At 46.7% G+C, this 25,935-nt stretch overlaps 1 protein-coding gene across 3 annotated transcripts in view; it reads right to left on the reverse strand.

Moving 5' to 3' along the window:
• Positions 1-25,935, reverse strand: part of LOC147702609 (proton-coupled amino acid transporter 1-like) — a 494,150-nt gene that overhangs the window by 129,992 nt on the left and 338,223 nt on the right. For all 3 annotated transcript variants that reach the window (XM_086931275.1, XM_086931277.1, XM_086931276.1), the window contains exon 9: positions 15,544-15,710. In XM_086931275.1, the coding sequence (XP_086787401.1) occupies positions 15,544-15,710 (167 nt within the window). The remainder of the gene's footprint in view (positions 1-15,543; positions 15,711-25,935) is intronic.

Below are 25,935 nucleotides of genomic sequence, written 5' to 3' on the forward strand. Positions count from 1 at the left end.
GTGGGCGAGGTGTTAGGACTATCACTGTTTCCCTGGCGGCGTGGGCCCCAGGGGGGCCATGGTGAAAATGGCTCAAAATGCCTCAGAAACACCTGGCCCCCAGGGAGGCCGATTCTTGTAAATAATCACCCCCTCCTCAGCCACCCTCAGCGTGATTGCTTTGCAGGGCAGTGGGTGCAGTAGAGGCCACAGCTGATAATCGCTGTATGGCCTGCACAGTGAAGCGCTTTCATTTCTGTCTCTGTCTCCATGCTGTGGGCCGTTTTTTTCTCCCATTTCCCAGTCGACAGAGAGCAGACAGCAGAGAGCACTCTCTGTGGACTGGGAAAGGGGAGAAAAAAAACGGCCCACAGAGGGCACTGAAACAGCGGCCCTTCGGTCGATTCCCGAATGCCCGCAGTGCCAATCCGCCCCTGCTCCAGACGTGATGACATAGAGCTGCATATAGGCACCACTACTGCAAGCTGACATCAGTATAGTCATTACACCATTCTGCACCTAAGAATCTAGAGGGTAGCTAACAGGATAGATTTTTGACAGGAAGGGTGTGAAAGGTAACTTGAACCCATATTAATTCCCAAAAGTCCACTCCACTGATATTGCAGGTGGGTAGGTGGAAGCCGCAGCCCGTGCAGGTAACAGCGATGGGGCGGTGTAAGAGGGGATTTTGAGGGACGATGCAAAAGGAAAAATAATTATTTATTGAATTTTCCCTCTGCATCGTCCCTCATAATCCCCCTCTAACCCGGCCCGCTGCTGTTACCTGCATGGGCCGCGGCTGGTAGGTGGTGAGGAATCAGCAGTTAAACTGAAAGTAAATAACGGACTAATTTGATGGTAGGCTCGAACAACAGATTCTCACCTTGCGAATGAAAAGCACAACAATGTCACCTCCAAGGATGTGGGTCTCGGGATTGGAGTACGTAAGGAAGCCTTGCAGGACCAGAAGGGAAAACGAACTCCCCATGGACTGGAGAATTGATATAGCAGCACCAGAAAGGCATGGTCAGATGCTCACGTTTGCTTGGCAGATGCCCACCACTGGAATGCCCGATGTAAAGCAGTTGTTGAGGCCTTTTCTTCTTGTGGAATGAGCCCGAAGACACCCAGGAGGATCTTTCTTGGCTAGTGTATAACACTATTTAATGAAGTGAACAATCCATAGGAACAAGGTCCTTTTCTAGACCAACTTTATTTTTTGCACCAGGGAACCCAATGGGTGATCATTCACCTGGTGCTTCTTAGTCCTATTAATGTTGTATCGAAGGGTACACCCCGAATCCAATGAATCCAAACGGTGTAGCCTTATCAGAGCAACTATGCGGTGAAGGGTGGGATGTAGTATCTCCCTTTTCACATAAGTGTCAGCATGCGCCATATGCACAATTACTGTAGGTGCAGAGCAGGGTGGCAAGAACTCAGGCCTATGTCCGCATGGGCTCGAGGCTGCCCTATAGAGCGACAGAGACACAGTAACTACCCCCGGGCAGCTCTGGGATTAATGGGAAATCATACTCATTTCAGAAGGGTGTGAAATCGTAGCTCTTAATCGATGCTTTTGCACATCATTAGTGGGGTTGCCTTGCTCTGCCCTGGAGTTACATGCCTTAAGGTAGCCCTGAAGACTGGCAACGAGGCTTAAATCCTGCCACAACAAAAGGGAGGGAAGGTACAGTGGCCGCAATATACCGACAGCGGTGCTGGGAAAGAGGAGGCGGAAAGAGACAAGGCCATGGCCCCCGAGAGGCCCAGGTTTCAAGGGCAGAGGCCTTGTAGTACACTGCTGAGCAGTACACCGTCTCCCGGCTGTCAGCGTAGATGGGCATACGTGGGTGTCTTCGAGGAGGTAGGGCGGGAGAAGAGAAGGGCCGCCGCGATGAAGTGCGCGCACTGCACGCAAGAGACGCCTCCATTCTTCTTTCTTCCCTGCGCCATCCAACCCTTTGAAGTTACAGAAATCAATTAAGTGCCAGCCACGCGCGAGCTCGGGGGGGGAAGGGGGGGGGGATACTGGAGGAGGGGAGATAATCAATTACCAGATGGCGGCCAGGTGTGCTCCGACTGCTTCCAGTGATAATTACAAGCCCACCGTTCCTGGCAAGGATGCGGTGCCGCGCTTCTTCTGCCTGAGAGGGGGGAGAGCCCCCCCCCCCCCCCCCCTCCAAGCGTTAGAGGCACGAAGCACATCATGGGGGCGGAGACGTATATATTGCACCGAGGGAATGGCGAAGGCTGGCCACAGAGTGGTAACAAGTTGAGGGCCCGGAAATATATCAGCGCATAGAAGCGCACTTTACGGAGTCCCATCCCGATAATCCCCAGGGTGGTGGGGAGTGAAGCCGGCCAAGACTCTCACCACGAACACACAAAACAGAAAGAGTATGACAATTGCAGGTCTAGGCCTGCCGTGTTTTTTAAAGGGTTAAGCAGACCACGAGCGGAATATCATTTAAAAGGGCATGGCATGGGGCCATCATAATAACAAGCATTTGCAATGCAATAGGTCTCGCATTAGGAACGTTTGAGCTATTGGTATTGTAAATGACACATTTTGTATTTATGTGTTGGTTTTGAAAATAGCTAAATTAATAGCTTTGTCATTTACAATGCCAATAGTTTTAACTTTTGCAAATGTGACACCTATAGCATGTGTAATGCAATATGTCTTGTATTTACGTGACTTAGATGTATTGATATTACAAATAATAATGGCTTTTATTTTTTTAATAATTAATACTTAAATAAAGTTATTGTAATTTATAATGGCAATAGCTTAAACTTTTGTAAATAACTTTTGTGAAGATTTTGTTCAGAGTATTTTATTGAGATGAAAAACCAAGAACAGAAGTGAAATAACAACATCTTTTTGTGACATATGTAATAAAGCTTGAAACATTGAGAGAACATATTTGAACCAGTTGTTGTTGAATGGTTGCACAGATTGATGCTGTGGTGGCGCTGAGTGCTGTGGTAGCGCATAGTGATGCTGTGGTGCCCCCGAGTGATGCTGTGGTGGTGCTGAGGGATGCTGTGGTGGTGCTGAGGGATGCTGTGGTGGTGCTGAGGGATGCTGTGGTGGTGCTGAGGGATGCTGTGGTGGTGCTGAGTGATGCTGTGGTGGTGCAATAGATAGAGTGAGTGCGATAGATGGATAGATAGATAGATAGAGGGAGGGCAATAGATAGATAGAGGGAGGGCGATAGAGTGAGGGCGATAGAAAGATAGATTGAGGGAGATAGATAGAGTGAGGGCGATAGATAGAGTGAGGGCGATAGATAGAGTGAGGGCGTGAGATAGAGTGAGGGCGTGAGCTAGAGTGAGGGCGATAGATAGATAGTGAGGACGATAGATAGATAGTGAGGGCGATAGATAGATAGAGTGAGGGCGATAGATAGATAGAGTGAGGGCGATAGAGTGAGGGCAATAGATAGATAGTGAGGCTGATAGATAGATAGTGAGGGTGATAGATAGATAGTGAGGGCGATAGATAGATAGTGAGGGCGATAGATAGAGTGAGGGCGATAGATAGAGTGAGGGCGATAGATAGAGTGAGGGCAATAGATAGATAGAGGGATGGCGATAGATTGATAGAGGGAGGGCGAGAGATAGAGTGAGGGCGAGAGATAGAGTGAGGGCGAGAGATAGATAGAGAGGGCGATAGATAGATAGAGAGGGCGATAGATCGATAGAGTGAGGGCGATAGAGTGAAGGCAATAGATAGATAGTGAGGGTGATAGATAGTGAGGGCGATAGATAGATAGAGTGAGGGCGATAGATAGATAGAGTGAGGGCGATAAAGTGAGGGCAATAGATAGAGGGAGGGAGGGCGATAGATTGATAGAGTGAGGGCGATAGATTGAATGAATGAATGAAAGGTGATTTATAATGCGTAAGAACTTAGCCCCAAGGGCCATCAAGGCGCAGATAACAGACAGGAAGACAGAACAGAGCAGAAGGAGAAAAAGGTCAGGTTAATAGGCTTGGGAGAAGAGCCATGTCTTTAAGAATTTACGAAAGCTCGGCAAAGAGGATTGATCGGACAGTTCAGGCGGAAGCGAGTTCCAAAGTCTGGATAAGATTGATAGAAAGAGTGAGGGCGATAGATAGAGTGAGGGCGATAGATAGAGTGAGGGCGATAGATAGATAGGAGTGAGGGGTGTAGAGAGAGAGGGGGGTAGAGAGAGGGGGTAGAGAGAGAGAGGGTAGAGCGAGAGGCGGGTAGAGAGAGAGGCGGGTAGAGAGAGAGGCAGGTAGAGAGAGAGGGGGGTAGGTTTTTATGTCTCGCGTTGTCTCAGCGAGACCTAAAAACCACTGAGGAGGAATCTGAGCGACTAAAGATTAGTCACTGAGAGCTGTCCTAGCTCAAAGCAAGAACATGTACGCTGAAGCTCAACAAAAACCATTATCCTGTGGAGACTACACAACTAACATGGGTCATCCGGTGACGGGAGGACGCAAGTCCCTGAATGATTTAAAAAGCACAGACCAGCTGAGAAACAGAACAGTAAATTGGTGCATGAAGGCTTTTCTTAAGATTAAAGCAGTAATGAGGGAATAAGTGTGGTTCACTGGCATGTGGATGACGTCATATCAGAAAACCTACTGTGTTTGGCCACTGGGTGAGCTAGCCTTACTGATGCACGAAATGACATCCCTTGGGACTGTGTGGGTGCCAGCTTCGGTGCTCTCCCAGGCAGGCAGCACTGCCGCCTAGTTTTCAGTTTGCTGATGTGCGACACCTGCAGGTTTTTGCGTGCTTATGTGTGACATTTCTATGCATCGTGTGCGACCCTTTGAGTGACACTCTTGCAGGCTGAACAAAGCACTGATGTGAGAAAGTACCCTCTCTTTGTACCATAACGGTGTAGAAATGGAATTACAACAAATAGAACATCCACGATATGTTAAGGCAGCATTAATAACCCTTTACCCTGAGAGCCATGTGGTCTTTGCTAACAAGTGACGACAAGCTGGGTGTTCCAGTTAGACAAGACACTGCCAGTTCACGACTTCTAAAACTCCCTCACACAGTGATACACACTGATGGAGACTGGGTTTGTGTTGTATGATGGAGAATTGTATAGTGATGTTCCCATTCTCAAAAAGAAGAAAGATTGAGAAATGTTTCATTTATTTAAGTAGTTCTATCTGGCAAACACTACCAGCTGCAAATAAATGAAAAATAACACTGCCGTCAAACATCTTTTCTCGAGATAGCTGATGCCTTTGAAGGACTGCCCGTGTTGACGTGGGACACCTCACCTGCACAGCACAGAAGTGAAGCTCCAACACCGACGGCCTGGTAGGCTGTGCAGCGCCATATGGGAGGGCTCGGTGGGCACAGTGTGCGGAATAACTACAGACGGCCCCGTGGTGTGAGGTACCTTCAGCCAGAACTGGGTTTTAAGCAACCAGAATATCAAACAGCCGTTTTTGAGACTCAGAGGTTTACTTTTTAATGTTGCATAACGTGGTGATGGCAAAAAAACACAGGCAAGCTGATGAGGTCACCCTTACAGTTCAAGGTGCATCCCTATTTGAACATTCTGCTTAAAGTAGTTTACTGCCACATTTAATCAATGCGGAGCTCTGACCGAGGGTGACTGGGGCGGGCTACCAGTAGTGCTGTGCTCACCGCAAGGAAGGCAGATTATTAAAGGACAAACGACTCGGAAGTGGATCGCATGTTTCAGCAGTATCTTGTGCCTTCCTGGAGGGATGAAAGGGAGAGTGCCCTGGGGCAAGTAATAAACGACGGAGGGCTAATTAAACACAAAAAGCAGACACAGGGGTTGAGCAACAAAAGCAAGAGAGACTAAACTGCCTCTGAACAGCGGCTAACGAAAGAGTATGTATGAATATGTGACTCACAAGACCGTTTCGTGAACAATACTTTCATTCTGGTCTACTCTGGAGGAAAGCAGTGAGCCTCGAACCATCGTCTTTCCTGCCAGCGGACGCCCTTCAGAACGGAGACACCGTGCGGCGTTAAAGCGGCTAAGCGAGTCACTGTGTAATGGTTGACTCTGTGTCACGGAGATGGAAAGGGGCACGCAGTGACGCTGTCAGCGTTTATTAACGTCGCGCGGGGCTGAAAGTTGTGAGAGAAAAACACCACAGTAAACGAAACAGAAAGCGTGTTAGTTTTCAGACACATACTTAATTCCGGGTCGTCTCAGTACTAATTGGGCCAGTCAACACTGGTTTAAAATCGTCTTTTTCTTTTACAAAGTAATGAGCAGACCTTGGTTGCTGCTTATTGAACAACAGACACTGCGACAATAAGAGCTGGCTGGGAACTAAGAATGCATCAAAGTATCGGAGAGGTGCGCGAGTCTCTCAGTTGCCAAAAGGCTGCTTAAACAAGCTCTCTGCATTGCGCGGAGGGGGGCGGGGAAGCGGCTTCCTTTGAAGTCTGATGGGGTAGGGGGAGGGGGGCAGGGGAGGGGCTTCCTTGGAAGTCTGATTCCAAGGCATGGTGTGGGATGTGGCTGGCGATGTGCACGCGCCTGGCTCACATAAACTGTATCGAATCCGCAGTTTGGGGAGACTTTTCGGAAGCCTTACTATAAATCTCGCCCACCATCCCTACGGGATTGCATAGGCTCCACCTCAAAAGGGTCAGGAAGTAGTCCCCACCCCTAGCCACCGCTTCGAAGACTCATCAAATGACCTGAAAGCGAGAAGGTCACGTATCTGGCAACCAACAACATACAGGCGTTTAAGGAGGGTGGTGGGGAGCAAGGGTGTCTGCCAGTGGTCTCTGGGATGCCAAACAGCTGAGCCTGATGTAAAGGCAGATGAAAGGTTTACTCATAAAAAGGACTCGGCGCTCGCGTCCAAAACTCAGTGGAGGCTAGCTGGGTTGGGAAAGTGAATGAATAAATGAAGGCATCACGTTCTTATAAACTGCAACATTCACCAGAAAACCAACATCTTGGTGCTAAAAGAGGAAAACGATATTACAAAAATGAAAACAGAAATAAAACATCCTAAGTCTGTTGAAACTACTTGCAGATTGGACAAGCAAGGATTGGCAAAACCATAGGCCAGGTATTGGCTTTGTCAATGTTTTCTAGTCATGTTTAACAGCAAAATGGCTGCTATTTGGTTGGAGTAGGGAGGCGTACAGAGCTTACAGCACTTGGTGAAACTGTGTATGACAGAAAGGGACCAGGTGTGCAGTGTGCAAATATTGACCAGTATAGAGGTAGGGGGTGGGATGGAGGGAGGGAGAGACACTGCATATAGGGGCCAGCACGACCAGGTGAGGAAAATGGATGCATACAAAGGGACCTGTATAGGGAAAGGAAGAGGCACAAATTAATTATAGAGACTACCATGGGGCCTGGAGGAGGATGCTGTAGCCCCACATAGGCACAAATGTACCATTACTAGTGGGAGGAACTGACTGAACAAAGCAATCAGGCCTGGTGTGCATCTGTGTGAATACATGAAAAATGAATCAGTATAGTACTTTGGGAGGCACCCACTGCACAGCAGAGAAAGTAGGGTGACCGCCTCACTCCATGCCATCGCGGACAATGCTTTCAGCCCTGGATATTAAAACTACAAGTTAATCATATATGGTGTGCCAGTTTGATTAGTTCAATGGATAAAAAGCAAGACTACACTGCCCAGAGTACAACAGGCTGTCACACAAAAGGCCAGGACTAGAAACAGTAAGGATGAGTCAGGGATGGAGTGGACATTTATTTCATTGGGCGTTTCTTGGGTGGGCTGTAGCCACTACAGGCGTTTTTTGAAAGCTCGTGCCATAATTCCAGAAGCCATAGCGGGGCTTTGAGAGAGTGGGGGATGGAGAGTGGTGGACAGAAAGAGATCAGGCGAAGAGAAAGAGACGAGAGAAGGAATGGGTAGACATAAATGGAAGGGACATCACGACGGAGAAAAGAGTGGGGCTGGTTTGACCATTTTTGAGAGTGCAGCTTTTGGTTCTCTAGGCCGGACCTAGGATGAGGTGGAGACAGAGGAGAGGCACAAGCAGGGCTTTAGGTCGGCCGGGTCTCTACGTGTCTCAGTCCTGATATGAATTAAAAAGGGGCATTCAAACAGGTCCTTGGGGGCCATATATACATGTACTTTATTAACTTTACCGTCAAAAACACAGCTCTATTTCTGAAAAATTAGTGTAATCATGTCAGCGATTTAGTTCATGTTTATATTTAACACGTTTTACTTAATGTTACATTCCTTAAGAGTGCTTTCTATTTCAAGGATGTTGCGTTTTTGTATGTTTTGTCATGTAGCATATTTCTCTTTCATAGTTCATACTTTGAACCACGTAGCCTCCAGGTATTTATGATGAGCTACAACTGAGAGCTCTGGAGTTGAGGCTGAAGGCAGATGTGAGATTCTCTCAGTGCATGTCAGTGGGTCAAAACGGTGTGCAGAATATATGGTCATCCAATTCTTGGCCTCTGTCAAGCGCACAGACAACAGTCACATATTCCAGGTACAATTGTGATTCTTCACAAATATTTGCGAAGGAGGTACACAGGTGTCAAAATATTAACAAGGCGAAAGTAAAAGAAAATGCAGCGCTTGTAGGCGAGTGGGTATATTGCTTGTTTCGGGTGGTGATTTTTAAGACATGTGAGGAAGTACATTGGCACACTATTGGATTCAAGAATTTAGTTTACATTTTAAGCCACGTGTTTAATCACACTAGCCACGCCCCTTATAAACCACCCCTCCCACTTTCAAACCCTCGGTAAAAGCTGAAGGTACGGACAGGGCCGGTCCTAGGCCTTCTGAGGCCCCGGGCGAAAGGGAAGATGCGAGGCCCCCTAATTGCATATTGCGTCACAAGAAGTGACATCACAGAAAGCGACATCGCAGTACTATTGATATTATTTGGCATCACTGAAGCTAACTAATGTGGATATCAGTAACATGGACAAAAAGTAGAGGGGATTGAAAACAGGTGAGCAAATATCAATTTATTATAAAAAGTAGATAAAACGAAATATTGCAATCAAACAAAGTTGAGAGAATGAACACAATGCTTGTTGCAAAATGCAGTGAGGTCACAAACTCCAAACCAGATCGCTTTTAACCACAAAAATGCTTTGAACATCTGGCCCATGGCTCTTCTAGCTGACAAGTTAAAACTTTTTGATGCTGCTGGTTTTAGTTTGAAAGTGAAAATTACATTGATTGGTCCAAAGATCGCCGACCTTGCACCAGGAAGCCCAGCACCTACAACAGTGGTTACTCGGGGTCAGGCACGTTGCCCATTGGGCTCAAAGGGCTTCAGCATCTTTTTAATTGAGATTTTTCAAACAAAAAGTACAGGCACAGTATAGATGAAAGAGGAGCAATCGCATAGTGTGGTATGAGGACTGTGAGACGGAACAGCATGCTTTGCTATCAAGTTGTAGAGTGAAGGTACCATCATGACGTAACATAACATAGTAACATTTAATCTTAGTATCCTAGGTCATAGGTGCTTGAGATGAGTAAGGAGCTATAGGAGGACTGGCGAGTGTTGAAGTGCCGAGAATTCTAGAGGAGGCCACCTCACCTACCGGTAGTGAACAGCAATGTAGAGCAGACTTTTTGTGCAGTGGCGAGCGTTACTATTACGTAATCTTTAAGGGTGTGTAATATACCGACCTTGGAAGGATAAAAGTGTTAGCTTGCCTAGGCACGATTTACGTGTAGGAACCACAGGTAAAAACCGATGTCAGGAGTGAGCATCTGATTTACTGACACATCTTGCCAGTAATGCATAAAGAGCATCTTCTGGTCTATGCCGTACTTCAGGACTAGAGGATAAAATGCGTTTTGAAGCAATATGGTTGAGATGTGATAGCATGGCCATCGAAATGATCACTGCAAGAAGTCACTCAGCACCACCACAGCATCACTCAGCGCCACCCCAGCATCACTCAGCGCCACCCCAGCATCACTCAGCACCACCACAGCACCACTCAGCCTCACCACATCATCACTCAGCGCTACCCCAGCATCACTCAGCACCGCCACATTATCACTCAGCACCACCACATTATCACTCAGCACCACCACATTACCGCTCAGCACCACCACATTATCACTCAGCAACACCACATTATCACTCAGCACCACCACATTATCACTCAGCACCACCACATTATCACTCAGCACCACCACATTATCACTCAGCACCACCACATTATCACTCAGCACCACCACATTATCACTCAGCACCACCACATTATCACTCAGCACCACCACATTATCACTCAGCACCACCACAGCATTACTCAGCACCACCACAGCATCACTCAGCACCACCACAGCATCGCTCAGCACCACCACAGCATCGCTCAGCACCACCACAGCATCGCTCAGCACCACCACAGCATCGCTCAGCACCACCACAGCATCGCTCAGCACCACCACAGCATCGCTCAGCACCACCACAGCATCACTCAGCACCACCACAGCATCACTCAGCACCACCACAGCATCACTCAGCACCACCACAGCATCACTCAGCGCCACCACAGCATCACTCAGCGCCACCACAGCATCACTCAGTGCCACCACAGCATCACTCAGCGCCACCACAGCATCACTCAGCGCCACCACAGCATCACTCAGCGCCACCACAGCATCACTCAGCGCCACCACAGCATCACTCAGCGCCACCATAGCTTCACTCAGTGCCACCACAGCATCACTCAGCGCCACCACAGCATCACTCAGGCCACGCCAGCATCACTCAGGCCACGCCAGCATCACTCAGCGCCACGCCAGCATCAGCTCCACCACATTATCACTCAGCACCACCACAGCATCACTCAGCACCACCGCAGCATCACTCAGCACCACCACAGCATGGCTCAGCACCACCACAGCATCGCTCAGCACCACCACAACATCGCTCAGCACCACCACAACATCACTCAGGGGCACCACAACATCACTCAGGGGCACCACAACATCACTATGCGCTACCATAGCATCACTGAAAGCCACAGCATCACTCGTCGCCACCACAGCATCACTCCACGCCATCACAGCATCAATCTGTGCAACCATTCAACAATTGGTGAAATATGTTCTCTCAATGTTTCAAGCTTTATTACAAATGTCACAAAACGTGCTGTTTCAAAAACAAATTTTTCATTTTCAATAAAGTTCTATACAAACAGACCCAGGGGACGGCAAAGGGAACCTGCTTCGCCCTCAGCTTTGCAGGATTATACCTCGGCTGGTGGGAGGAGCAGGTGGTCCGGAACATCAATCGGTACCATGACCATGTCGTCCTCTGGGCACGGTACATTGATGACATATTCTGTATCTCGGATGGAGATCAGAAACAAGCAGAAGAATTTGTCGGAATACTGAACCAAAATGATTGTAATTTACACTTTACGAGTGAAATAAGCAGGGAAAGGATTGAATTTCTAGATTTGGAAGTACAAATTGAAAACAATGTAATGTGTACCAAATTACATAGAAAGGAAACGGCCGGGAACAGCTTATTGTTAGCCCAAAGTTGTCACCCTAAAAATCTAATAAACAGTATTCCCTTTGGGGAACTATTACGTGCCAAACGTAATTGCAGTGTAGAAGATGATTATATAAAAGAAGAACAAGTCATGATAAAAAGATTTAAAGATCGTGGCTATAGTTCAGCAACTATTAAAGCAGCAGTTGACAAAGTTTCCAAAATATAGAGGGAAGAACTGTTTAAAGAGAAAGAAACCGAACAAACAAATAATGAGTTAACATTCATAAGTACGTACCATAACCAGGCTTGGGAGGTTCGTAGAAGTGTAAAAAAGTTTTGGGAGGTTCTTAAAACAGATGATGGTCTGAATGACAATCTTGGACTATATCCTTCGATAACATTTAGAAGGAATAAATCACTAAAAGAAACATTGATGTCAAGTAATATCAAAAAAACTAGAAAAATGAATCCCATACAAGGCTTTTTTACCTGCACGAAGTGCAAAGCATGACGTTTCAGCCAAAACTGCAAAACTGTAAAACTCTGTAAAGATAAACCTGCGTTCAGAATCATGAGACATTTCGCCTCGGTTACAGAATTTGCAGTATATGCACTGAAGTGCCCCTGTAATTTGTTTTATATTGAGAGCACAATTAAAAGGGTGAAGTTACGTATTTTGGAGCATTTGCGGGCAATTGCCAAATACGATAGACAGTACCATGTCGCCCGACATTTCAGTAAAAAACACAATCTGAACCAAAATCTCCTTAAATTCTGTGTGCTGGATTCAATACCACCAAGAGAGAGAGGAGGGAACCACACTAGAATTGAGAAAACTTGAATCAAAAAGGATTATAAAATACAATACACTGATCCCTTTCGGTTTAAACTTCGATGAAGAAATGTCAATACACTTGAAATAATTTCTATAGCCCATAGTTACACCCTTCCTTACTGTATATCTTTTTTAAAGTTTTTAACAAGTTTTGTTTATGATTTGCTATTAGAGGTTCAATAGTTTCAAAACGTAGAATTTATTTGATTTTGTTGCAGAAATGAAGAATATTATGGATGATTCTAAAGAACTTATGGAGAGCAGCTCACTTGAGCAGCATCACAAATGATTGTGGCATAATATATTGGATTGAAGATAAGGTCTTGCCCACTGGGGCTAAACTTTGAAGAATATATATATATATATTTTTCTATTTGAATAACTATCAGTTCCATGCCGATTAGTCGACAAGCATAATTGCACTCGGCCATAATGTGTATTAATTTACAAATTAATTTACAATTTGATTAAATGTAAGGAATTTCCTTTGAATATTAGAAAGATAACTTGTACAATGCATCGAAATTCAAAATCGAAAAGTATGTTTACTATGGAAATGTAATTGAACCCGGCACCTTTAAATATGTGTATGTCACTTGTGTGATTCACCCGTGAACAAGCAGTGAGGTGAACTGCGAAACGCGTCAGGTTTACCTGTTGCTGAAATAAAACACCTTTTGAAATTGAGGCCACGGCACCAGTGAGTTGATTTCTCGTATGCTGGAGTTTGTGTTGGGAGATTTGGGAGTGGCGTCCCTGCCGTGTTGCCCCCCGTACAAAGCGGCTCGGAGTTTGCTAAAAAACTAAATTGGGATATTATTATATATATATATATATATATATATATATATATATATATATATATATATATATATATATATATATATATATATACATACAAGTAACACGATCTCGAACCTCTAACCAGTGGCGAACAAAGACCAGCGAATCCCAAAGTAAGGCAACATTTTTATTGCACCAGTTTCAAAAAGTACGCAGCGGACTGACGCGTTTTCAGGCAGATGCCCTTGATCACAGTATATATATATAATGTTGCACCGCAGGAAGAGGCGCCAAAGCTCCTACGGCATTTGAGCTGCCAAAGGAAAGATATATATATATATATATATATATATATATTTCATTTATATCTTTCATTTGTTGAGAAAGGGCGGTCATACAAAACAAACAAAGCAACCCGTTAATAAGTGACTGATATGACATGTAGTGATTAAAGTGATAAACTGACAAACAGTACATAAAACAACAAAACAAGGTGAAAAATCTCTGTCCACTTATAAAGTTCAAGCAGTAACCTGTAGTTTCAACTATTTATGGTTACAGTGACAAAGGACATGAGTACGTTGTACGTCGACGTTTCGACCCTGGTGTCTGTATTATAAGGGATAACTCAGAGATAATCAGCAAGATGAGAGAGTCCGGGAGGGAGTCGGTGTACACCTCAATGGGGAACCGATCGTTGTTGTTCAAAAGGGGGAGGGGGTGGGCTGGGGTGGGGAGGGGGTGAAGACGTATTATTCAATCTTGTACTGCACTGAATGCAAACCAAAGCGGTCAAGACGATGCATTCAGTGCAACATCGGGCAAGGCTATACCTAAAGAATTCATATTCAGGAAAGGCGAGGAGGCACACTGGAACAATGAATAAGGGCCCGGGAGCTGGGACCAATATCGATACCCACCAAACATGCCTGCAACCTCTGCATCATACTCAACAGCCAGCTATCTATGAAGAAGCAAATCTGCCCCATAACCACCGCCTATTTGTTCACTCTCAGAGTGCTCAGAAAGGTTTTCAGAAGGCTCTCGACCAACACCAGGTGAACTGTCTATAGCAACTCCCTCTACATAGGAAAAACAGCGAAACTCATGAAGAAACTCCAGACGATTCAGAACACAGTACCAGGCTCATCCTCGACCTTCCCAGGTGGACGCACATAACCCCTCACAAACATGCCTGACACTTTCATAGAGATTCCTCACCAGACAAAGGATGCACATGATCTGTCTGAAAATTCATGAAACTCATCTATTATGCTATAGGCAACCTTATAAAAGCATATGTGCAGTTGGCGAAGTTGGACATAACAGGGCTCAATTTGCCATTTACTGGAGTTATTCAGATAGGTCGGTATTCCTTTGAATATGTGATGTTCTGATTCTGTCTTGCACACACACACACACACACACACACACACACACACACACTGAGCTGTTGAATATGATGGCTGAAAAAGCATCCTCTGAAGGGGTATTTTGTTTCTGGTGTATTTCATAGGGAATCGTTATAGTCACACCTATGGCTGCTGCCCAAAGTTTGAGGAAAACAAGTTGTTTTAACCAAGCTTAAACATTAAATAGTAGAACATGCATAAAATAATACAGTAAGTATTTATACTTCAGCAGGGGCGTAGCTTGGTCAATAAGAATGGAGGGTTGAAAGCTTCAGATTTCTCAACAGTTAGGGGATATCTTGCTAAAATACATCATATGAGAAGAAGGACGTGAGGAGGGATTAGGAGGCAGTAGAAAGAGAGGAGGGTGGATTGTTAGAGACACTACAAACACAACATTCTTTAAACTATTCAACATTTTAAAGCCTTCAAAACAGGGAAAAGAGAGTGTGTGTGTGTGTGTTTTTTTGTCAGTGTGGGCATGTAACATTCCCAGGGGAAATCCAACAGACACTTCATCATACCCACGGAAAGCCCTTGTACCGAACTGTTTACAATAGAATACTTTTTTTGGCGGGTGTAACATCCCAAACACTTCCCACACCCCTCGAAACTGCGACCCTGAACTGAAGAACTATCATTCTCCTTTGCCTAGTTCCCTGTCATCACTGACACTATTAGCAGTCCCTGGGTTTCAATCGGCGACCTGGTGCATTCTGGAAGCTGTAGACTTCGTTTGTTTCCTCAACGTAAGCCAGCAGTATTTTGCAAGTTAAAAGCCCAGGACTAGAAACAATGTTCGTTTTAACCTGGAGTACGTGCTCACCCCATATCCTGTCATTGCCTGCATCAACTTTTCAACTTTGTCTATTTAAATGTCTAAAACCCAAGGTCAGTTGCTTTGAAAAGAGATATACATTGACTTGTCCCACTGAGATGGTCTACCGGTATTACTGCGCCCTATTCAAACTGCTCTGCTACAGCAGCAGCACTCAGAGAGCAAAGTGACCCCTTTCTCCTGCATGCCCGGAAAGGGCGGCACTCACCAGCAATTTGGCAGGTTGAGGGTGATACTTGGCTGGATGATGTTTCCGAAGCGCAGGTACCCCAGGGTCCCAAGGCTGATGTACAGCACAGTGACGGTGACCATCCCTGCGTACAGCACAGCAGGGAAGTGAAGCGGAGAGTGCATCTTGTTTTCCAGTGGGAGAATCTATGGAGCAGGTAATGAGAGAAACAGATACAATGTGTGAGGCTCAAAGTCATTATTTTGTGGTGTAATGTTAAAGAGTGGTTTCTTCAGTGCACACTGTTACCTGAGGCCTCCACAATTTAGCAGCATTGACCTATAATGTGGCCTCCAGGGTGGGGGACTAGGCAATAAGTTCACCGGTTTATCGAGGCTCTGGGCTATTTTTTTTTTTAAAGGATTATTTTCCATGAATATACTAAATGGAATATGCATCTACTCCTCTTGAATTCACAAGATCCGTAAATACATCAAACATTTTACTTGGCCAGCCCATATTAAAAATTTCTGGAAGTGATACAAATTAATTTCAAACCACTGGAGTCAGCACAGTCATGGGGTAAAGGCAAATGACAGTGTTAATTTTCAGGTAACATCAAACTCGGGTTTCTTGATTCAGGTATAGTTAAAGAATCTAGATTGATACAATTATAAACAAGGAATATGCTTATGCACTGCTATCATTGGTACCAGATCTTAAAGGATTACAAAGGATCACCAGAAGTGACAAGGAGTAGTTTCTTACCTGTAACTCCAGTTCTGTAGTAGGGGTATCTCTGTTCTAGTCATAATCTAGTGAAGAGTCCCGCCCATGTGTGTGGACCCCGGAGCAATCAAAAATAATTCTCTTAAACTGTCTTCTGTGCAGTCCTGCATAGACACTTAAGGGAAAATTAAAGACAAATAATGCAGCTTATACCTACAAAGCTGCACTGTCCAGTACTTCAACTAGAAATGCAAAGGATATTCCACCAATATCACATTTAACCCAAACTGCTAAGTTTCACCCAAAGAGAAACTTCACCTTCACAAACTCCTTGGAATGATAGAGAGGAAGGGATGGACAGACAAGCCCCCATAGGCTGCCATTATGTGTCTGGAAAAGGGATACCGTGCCTTTAAGGAACTCTCCAGAAACCCTCGGTATCCCAGAATGCACGGCCAAAGTCCTTTTACTTTCAGTTCTTTTTGAAGGTGTAGAAAGCAAGGCCTGTAGCATACAGTACAGAACAATTTTTCCACCGGGGAGGAGGGCGGGCGCCTAGGACTATAACAGAGATACCCCTACTACAGAACTGGAGTTACAGGTAAGAAACTACTCCTTCTGTAGTAGGGGGATCTCTGTGTATAGTCTTAATCTAGTGAATAGAATGACAAGCCCATCCCAACAAATAATACGGCGGTGGAGAAAAAATATCACACCACTACTGTGCAAACAGATTTCTTAACAAAGCCTGCCCAACCTGAGCATCTGCTCTGGCATCAGAGTCCAGACAGTAGTGCTTAGCAAAGGTATGGACCGACTTCACGTGGCAGCCCTGCAGATATCTGCAATGGGAACATTACGTAGCAAAGCCGTCGTAGCCGCTTTGCCCCTGGTGGAATGAGCCTTAGGCTTACCCACTAAGGTCTTATTAGCCTTTTGGTAACATAACTGGATACAGGACACAATCCACCTAGAGATGGACTGTTTAGAGGTAGCAAGACCAGTCCTGACCGACCCATAGTTGACAAACAATTGGTCTGACCTACGAATATCCTTGGTCTTATCCAGATAGAATTTCAACACCCTTCTGACATCCAGGGAATGAAGAGATCTTTCCGCTGGAGTGGAAGGGTTCTGGAAAAACGTAGGTAAAGTTATAGTCTGATTAACATGAAAATCAGAGATCACCTTAGGAAGGAACTTAGGGTGAGTACGCATCAACACCTTAGCAGCATGATATACAGTAGAAGGTTCCTGGCAACACAATGCCTGAATTTCACTCACCCTGCGGGCCGATGTAATGGCCACGAGGAACGCAGCCTTCCACGATAGGTGCTGCAGTGAAGCCTTATGAATAGGTTCAAAAGGTTCCTTCATCAACCTGGACAGCACCATATTCAGTTCCCACGAAGGCGAAGGAAGCCTAACAGGAGGAAACACTTTCTTCAATCCTTCCAAAAAGTCCTTTATCACAGGAATCTGGAAGAAGGATGTCTGTGAAGGGCATTTCCTGTACGCAGTTAATGCTGCGAGGTGAACCTTAATGGAATGAAAATTAAGGCCAGACTGAGCCAAATGCAAAAGGTATGGAAGGATGACATCTTCCTTGCAGTTCGTCGCATCATAGTTCTTAGAGGTGCACCAGATGCAGAACCTCTTCCACTTGTAAGAGTAAGAAGACCTAGTGGAGGGTCGCTTAGCCTCCTTCAATATGTCCATGCAACCCTCAGGAATATTCAGATGGCCATATTGCACTATCTCAGGAGCCATGCCGCCAAACTCAACAATGAGAGGTTGGGGTGCACCATCTGCCCCACGAACTTCGTGAGAATGTCCGGCCGACACGACAGTCGTATGTGAGGCAGGAGAGACCGGTGAAGCAGGTCCGTGAACCCCCACTGTCTGGGCCATTCCAGAGCGATGAGGACCATCCGTGCCCTGGACTGAGACAGCTTGATAAGCACCGCCAGAATCAGGGGAATGGGTGGAAAAGTGTACAGAAAGCTGTTCGACCAGCTGATCCATAACGCGTTCCCCAGAGTCCCCGGTTGGTAATACCTGGAGGCGAAGTCTCAGCATTTTCTGCTTTCGGCGGTGGCGAACAGATCCACGTCTGGAGTGTTCCACGTGGCAAAGATTTCTTCGAACACCTCGTCGTTTATGACCCACTCATGGTTTTCTTGGATCATCCTGCTGAGTGCGTCCGCCTGAGCATTCTGCACACCTGGCAGATGAGTAGCCGTTATCGTCAGTCCTCTGGCTATGCCAGAGCCAGATCGCCTGCGCTTCTTGTGACAGTGTGCGCGATCTCGAGCCCCCCTGCTTGTTGAGGTAATACATTGTGGTTGTATTGTCCGTCTGCACAAGCAAGGAGTTGGCCTGGAAGGATGGATGAAAGGCCTTCAGTGCCAAGTGAACAGCTCTGAGTTCCAGGAAATTGATGTGATACGTGGATTCCGCTGGGGACCACGTTCCCTGGATCTGTAGATGGTTGGAATGCGCTCCCCAGCCGTGGAGAGAAGCATCCGTGACGATAGTCTGAATGGGAATGTCCTTGTGGAATGGAACCCCTTTGAGGAGATTCTCTCCTGAGCACCACCATCTCAGGGACTGTTGAGCGTGAAGGGACAGCCGGATCCTGTCGTCCCAGCTCCCCCGCTTCTGGTCCGACTGATCCTCCAGACATTCCTGCAGCGGCCTCATGTGGAGGCGTGCATGTGGCGTGAGGAAGATGCAAGAGGGCATCGACCCCAGTAGAGAAGACACCGTCCTCACTGTCGTAGATAGAACCGCCATGAGAGCCTGAGCCTTCCGAAGGATCGATAAGCGCCGCTCATCCGAAGGAGACACGCTTACTGAAAGAGTATCGATGGAGGCTCCCAAGTACTGTAGGCACTGGACAGGAGTCGGAACAGACTTGGACATGTTCATGTGCAACCTCAGCTAGCTCAACAGAATGGCCGTCCTGTTGAAGTGCAATTGCGCTTCCTGGAAGGTGGAGGCTTTGATCAACCAGTCGTCCAGGTACGGGTAGACAAACACCTTGTTCTTTCTCAGGTGAGCCGCCACCACTGCCATGCACTTTGAAAAGGTCCTGGGCGCAGACTTCAGTCCAAACGGTAGTACGGTGTACTGATAGTGATTGGTGCCGACCAGAAATTGCAGAAACATTCCGATGTTTCCGTGCAATGGGCACATGGAAGTATGCATCTTGCAGATCTATTGCGCAAAGCCAGTCTCCTCTTTGCAGCTGAGGACAAATCTGGTGCAGAGACAACATGCAAAACTTCTCCCTGCGAATCAATTTGTTTGCTTGTCGCAAATCCAGAATGGGCCTGAACTCGTACTTGTCTTTCTGGCGCACCAGAAAGAACCAGGAGTAAAGACCCTTTCCCCTTTGAGACAAAGGGACGTCTTCTATAGCCCTTTTTTTAACAGGGTATCGGCCTCCGCTTGGAGCACAAGCAGCTGGAACTGCGTGCAAACCGGTGGAATCGCTGGAGGAGGGCTGACGAAACGAAGACTGTATCCATTGCAAACAATATTCAGCACCCACTTGTCCTGAGTAATTTTTCTCCACTCTGCCAAGTAATGTTGTATGCTTCCCCCCACCGGAGCGGGTAACGGGCGAGGAGGAAGTAACACCTCAGGGCTTAGACCCGGCCGGGCCCTTGTGCGTCGAGGAGGACTACTGGCCGCCTCTGCCCCTCTGGCACTTCTGGAATGGCCGCTGCTGGTACTGCTGCTGCTGTTGCTGCTGGCCAGCTTGACGACCTTGCCCTCTTCCCTGGGCACCGAAACGTCCCTGGAAGGGACGGAAGGTCTTCCTCTGCTCTTTTGGCTTTTCTAACCCGACGGCCGTCAGGGTTTCTGCCTCTGCCTTCATGCGGGCCATCTCCTCATCCGCATTCTTTCCAAAGAGCGTCGACCCAGAGAATGGCAAGTTGGCGACTCTCTGCTGCGCCTCTGGTTTCAGCGACGTCAGGCGCAACCAGGCATGGCGTCTCAGGTTAATCCCGTGGCAGTATCCATGAGCCGTCAAGAGAGAGGAATCTGCAGCCGAGCTGATCACCTGATTGGATACCATCATGCCCTCATTGATGATTTCCTGGAAGTCCTCCCTCTTGTCCCTAGGAAGGTGCTCCAGAAACTGCTGCAGGGACTCCCACAAAGACCGGTCGTACCGACCCAAAAGAGCCGCGGCGCTAGCGGCTTTCATGGAAGTAGCAGCTGTACTGCAGACTTTTCTTCCCACTGAATCCATCTGACGGCTCTCCTTATCTGGAGGCACCGTAGAAGACGGGGCAGTAGCGTGCTGCTTCCTAGCCGCAGTGACGATTACTGAATCCGGCACCGGGTCTGATCAACAGAACGCCGGATCGTAGTCTGGGGGCCTGTACTTTTTCTGCAGCCGGGAAGGAGCGGATTTCGTTGACGCCGGAGTCAGGAAGAGCTCCATAGCCGGTTCCTCCAGCCCTGGCACCAAGGGCAACAAGGGTCGAGACAACTGCCGCTTGTGCAAGGTCTCGAAGATCACCAATGTAGAAGGTGTGGGTATCGTTAGAGTAATCCCCAGCTTCGCTGCCCCTCTCAATAACACCTCCTGAAACGATACGATGTCATTCACCGGTGACACTCTCGTATGGGGGGAATCCGATATATTGGGCGAATATCCCCGGGCACTGGAAGAGTTCGTACGACGGGACCTTGACCTGTCCCTCCGGCGACGATGTCGGGATCGTGTCTAAGATCGACGGTCACTCCTTGATCGGTGTCTCCGACTGGACCGTGACCTAGACCTCCTAGGACTCCGGCGATCCACTGGCCGTACAGGAGGCGGAAGCTGCAGAGGCAGAACCTGAATCCTAGGCTGTGGCGGCCCCTTAGGAGGCGACGGAAAGCGCCTGTAGAGGTAGAGACCATGGAGGAGGCCGCGGTGGAGGAAGAGGAGGACGATAAGGAGGAGGAGTAGGAGGACAAGGAGGAGTCTCCTTAGGCAATGGAGGAGGTGTAGGCGTCCTGGGCCTAGAAGACAAATAGGTTTGAGAATATTCAGAGTCCGGAGACCTAACCACTCTCCTCTTCTTCTTCTGAGCAGGCCTTGACGAGGATGTTCTCGAGGCCGACCTCTTCTCAGACAAGCGCTGGCGCCGCCTCGACCGCGGGCTCGTGGATGCAGAAGACAGGCTGACCACTGAGACATGGGACACAGTCCTGGCCCTTGATCGCCCCCTCGACGTTGATTTCTCCGTCCTCGACTTCGACCTCTTTTTTGACGTCGAATGTCTCGACGTCGATACGTCCCTCGACATCGACCCTCTTCTCCTCGACGTCGAACGTCGAGTCGACCTTGACGGCGAACGGCGGTGTCGCCTCGACGGCGAGCGCCGGTGCCTCTTGGACCCATCTTGACGTCGATGGCATCTCGACGTCGACCTCGTCCGAGATCTCAACGTCAGTCCCCTCGACGTCGAACGGCGACGTTGCTTCGAACCAGAGCCCTGGGGCGACGGGGAGCAGATGGTGGTCATCCCTCTCGGCGCCAAGGCCATCGACGGAGATCTGTGCCTTTTCCTGGCCTTTTCTTGACTGGGGAGCTCCCCAGAGGCCGAAGCAAGGGCAGAGGACGAAGACAGAGTCCCTCCATGCCCAGACCCACCTGGTTCCTGATGTCTCTTTAGTTCTTCCAGGCCTTGGAGACAAATTTTTTCCCTGTCCCTCAGGGTCCTCCTAGAGAAGGATTGACAAATCTCACAGTCCTCAGGGACATGGGAGGAAGGGAGACAGAGGATGCACACTCTGTGAGCGTCCAATTTAGCCTTCTTCCTGGCACACTCAGGGCACTTGTCGAATAAAGCTGGCATATTCGACAAAAGAGTGGGCAAAACTGGAAAAAAAAACCAGCAAAAGGAAGAAGAAGCAGTCAGACGTCGAGTGAAACACTCACTCAAAACACTTGAAAAGTGCCAAAAAATTGGGGAAAAAACACCCAAAAAGGGAGAGCTCAATGCTCCAGGGTCCTGCTAGCAGGAGCCGGAAAAAAGAAGTGAAAGTAAAAGGACTTTGGCTGTGCATTCTGGGATACCGAGAGTCTCTGGAGAGTTCCTTAAAGGCACAGTATCCCTTTTCCAGACACATAATGGCAGCCTATGGGGGCTTGTCTGTCCATCCCTTCCTCTCTATCATTCCAAGGAGTTTGTGAAGGGGAAGTTTCTCTTTGGGTGAAACTTAGCAGTTTGGTTTAAATGTGATATTGGTGGAATATCCTTTGCATTTCTAGTTGAAGTACAGGACAGTGTAGCCTTGTAGGTATAGGCTGCATTATTTGTCTTTAATTTTCTCTTAAGTGTCTATGCAGGACTGCACAGAAGACAGCTTAAGAGAATTATTTTTGATTGCTCCGGGGTCCACGCACATGGGCGGGACTATTCACTAGATTATGACTATACACAGAGATCCCCTACTACAGAACTGTTGATTACAAGGGTGCCCAGTTATATCCATGCTCCATGCCTGTTTTGTCTGCTAGATATGCATGACTGGTTGCGTCAGCTGGCAGAAACCAGAGTGGTTGGATGGCAATGAAGGTCATCTGCATCCCTGGGACTTGGGAAATCCCTGGGAAGGGGATCGCAGTGACTTTAGAGACACAAGTGGATTTTCAAAGAAACCCTTTTGAGAATACACACAAGCAATATCAGCAAGGGATTCTTCTTTTATTGGGGAGGAGGCAGAGTCTGTACAGATTGGAAATCTAAGAGCGTTTGGAGCTACTGTGAAGTAATACTTCCAGGATGATGCTGGTAAACATTAAGGAATTAAGAATTTCTTAAAACCACTAATAATTCTGTCTTCTTTCCAGTTTTGGGGGGGACTTTGTGCTCATAAAGGACAGCAGGTTGAGAGCACGGAGAACCATTAAAGATTAACAAAATGGTTTATGCAAATCTAGTTGCACGGTCCTCGTGGCTATAAAGATGTCCCCCATTCATTAATGCCATTATGCATTTTTGAAAACAATGAGGATTGGAAGAAGAGAAACCTGTAGAGAAAGAGGGAGAGATGACAACAAGCTAATCTGAACAACTTAGCTAACTACAGACTTGCCATCTACCTGTCCTGAATTGGCAAGATCTTGGAGAAATGTTTCAACATCCAATTGACGAATCAGGCAGAATTAACTTTTAGCCCTTTATTAATCTGGGCTCCTGCAAGGCGCAGAACAGAAACAAATATGCTAAAGATCCTATAGGAAATTCACCACATTCTCAATTACGTCACGGCCTGCTTCCTCATTTTACTAGATCTTCCGGAAGCACTCTCCACTATCGACCTTCACATACATTTACAAGTGCTGAGGTCTGACATCTCCACTGAAGGAGTTGTATTCAAGGGGTTTGAACCACTTTAATGAAAGATTATCAGATGGTAAGAATGAGAATTTCTATCTCCAGTGCATCTCCAATTAATTGCAGTGTTCCTCAAGGGTAGGTAGGTCCCTGTACAGCTGCTGTTCAAACTCTACATGAATCCTTTCAGAGCCTAGACTGAAGAATCCGGAGTATCCATTCACCATTCACCAGGAAACTGATGACCCTCACTTCTTCTACTGAGGACATTACTCTTCAAAAAAACTTCATATCCAACCTCCAAGACTGAATGTTTTCAAATCTCCTAACACTAAATCTGAAGAAAAGAGAATTCAATTTGACCAAACATTAGCACAACAACACAGCGTATGGTGAGTGGTTGGATGATCTGCGGTCTGATGGTTTCTCTGCTATCTGGCAAATTAGGTCACGCCCTTAGGCCTATGGATCGAGTCTCATTTTTCTATAGTTTAGAACATTGAGCAAGTTTCTCCCAAAGCTAGTGTTACTGTTGATGCAGTCAAAAAACGGAAGCATTTCCTCCAACCAAATGACTTCCTACACAACAAACCTTGGCCCACTAGAAGATTGACAATGCAATTGCATCCTGGCTGGACTTCCATCATTGCCAATAACTGCAATGAAAGCGATCATCTATTGTTCCGCTAACACTCATTTCTGGCACCAAAACCTGATTTCATGCACACTGTTCAGACCTTGGTCCTCTCAAAGGTTTACTATGCTAATCCTTGCTGTCTAGAATTCCCTTATCACCATTAATTGCAACAAAGGATATCATCCACTGTGCTGCTTGACTCATATTCAGCACCAAAAAATATGACCCCTCGGATGACAGGCCAGTTTTGGCTGCCTAAAGAAGCCAAAATGAAGTTTAAAATAGGGCTGCATTACATACAGTGACATCCATCTGCAGAAACCCATATACCTGTCGTCTGCCATCGCCTTCATAGGTATCAATAGGAATCTCTGGAGTGTGCAATTTTCAAGGAATACTTTTGTTCCACATGATATAAAAGGTGCCATCTACTGGTCCATAGGCATATGCACATGTATGTGTGTATGGGCGTTATCCTTGCATTTGAGACCGGCAACTTGTTGTCATTGGTGTGGGAATAATGAAATTAAACTGGCAAGATTTCTGTACCCTGTGACCAATACTGTGTTCCTAATATACTCCCAAATATGTTCCTACCAAGGTCAGGCTTGAAATGTCCCTAGTGTATTAATCTGGAGAATATTAGGCACACAACAGCTCTGTGAACAGTGAAAGACTGACCTGGCTGGAGACATAGCTATCCATTGAATAGCTTTTCAATCTCTTGTTTAGTGCAGGCAGCCTTGTTAACTATTTGCTGCCAGACAGAATAGCAGCCTTTCATGTGCCGCATACATGAGAGTTGCCACTCAATTCTGGTAGATATCAGAATTATGTCTTGCTTAACTGACTGATTCTCTGCTAGGCAGTGAGATAGCCTTCTCTTGCTTGTGTTACACTTCTGAGATACTCTGCACATCCCTGTTGGCAGCAGACTCATCTCTTCCTCACCACAGACAACACACATCTAAGGACTGCTGATTTGTCCTTGGTGCATACCCATCTGTCTATCTACCTGGATGGATGTGTCTGGTATCCATTCATCCACACATCTATTCTGCCGCACGTCTTCCTTCCATCCCAGCCTCCTCAAAGCTTAAGGTGGCAAGGAAAGGGGCGCCCCAGAGATAGGCGGGGTCCATCAAAGGGCAGTGAGGGTTGGAAAAGGGGACCATGTAAAAACAAAGCACCCAAAAAACGTTTTGGTGAAATCTAAATCCAGGCAGGATTCTCACATGCAAGAACACTGGGCTAGGATTTAGGAGACACATGAGCACTAGACCCGATAACATAAACATGATAGGAACAGGAAAGAGGAGAACCCTATCCTTGTTAGAAGACAACAAACAATAGAGAAACCAGGGAAGTTTTGTGTCTATAAGAACCTAATTCAGGAACAATACTCTCCCACATCAAACAGAATCACCACAAATACTGCACTAAGAACATTGACATCCACTAGGGTCACTTAGAAGGGCAGAAGATCCACCATCTCCACGACTAGTCGGACATTGCTCACACAAGTTAGGAGGAGGGCCAACAATCTCTCCTACTCAGTACCTGTAAGAGGTCAACCACCCTACACAACATACCTGTAGTGAAAACTACTTATGTGGCAAACGTTGTATGTCACCAACCCACCCTCCTCAAAAAGGAAACAAAATTACTTCTAGAACATTTCCTCAGTAAACCAGACAAGAAAGACATTATTTTCCT

Source organism: Lissotriton vulgaris, chromosome 7 (genome assembly GCF_964263255.1).
Source record: "Lissotriton vulgaris chromosome 7, aLisVul1.2, whole genome shotgun sequence".
Taxonomy (NCBI): domain Eukaryota; kingdom Metazoa; phylum Chordata; class Amphibia; order Caudata; family Salamandridae; genus Lissotriton; species Lissotriton vulgaris.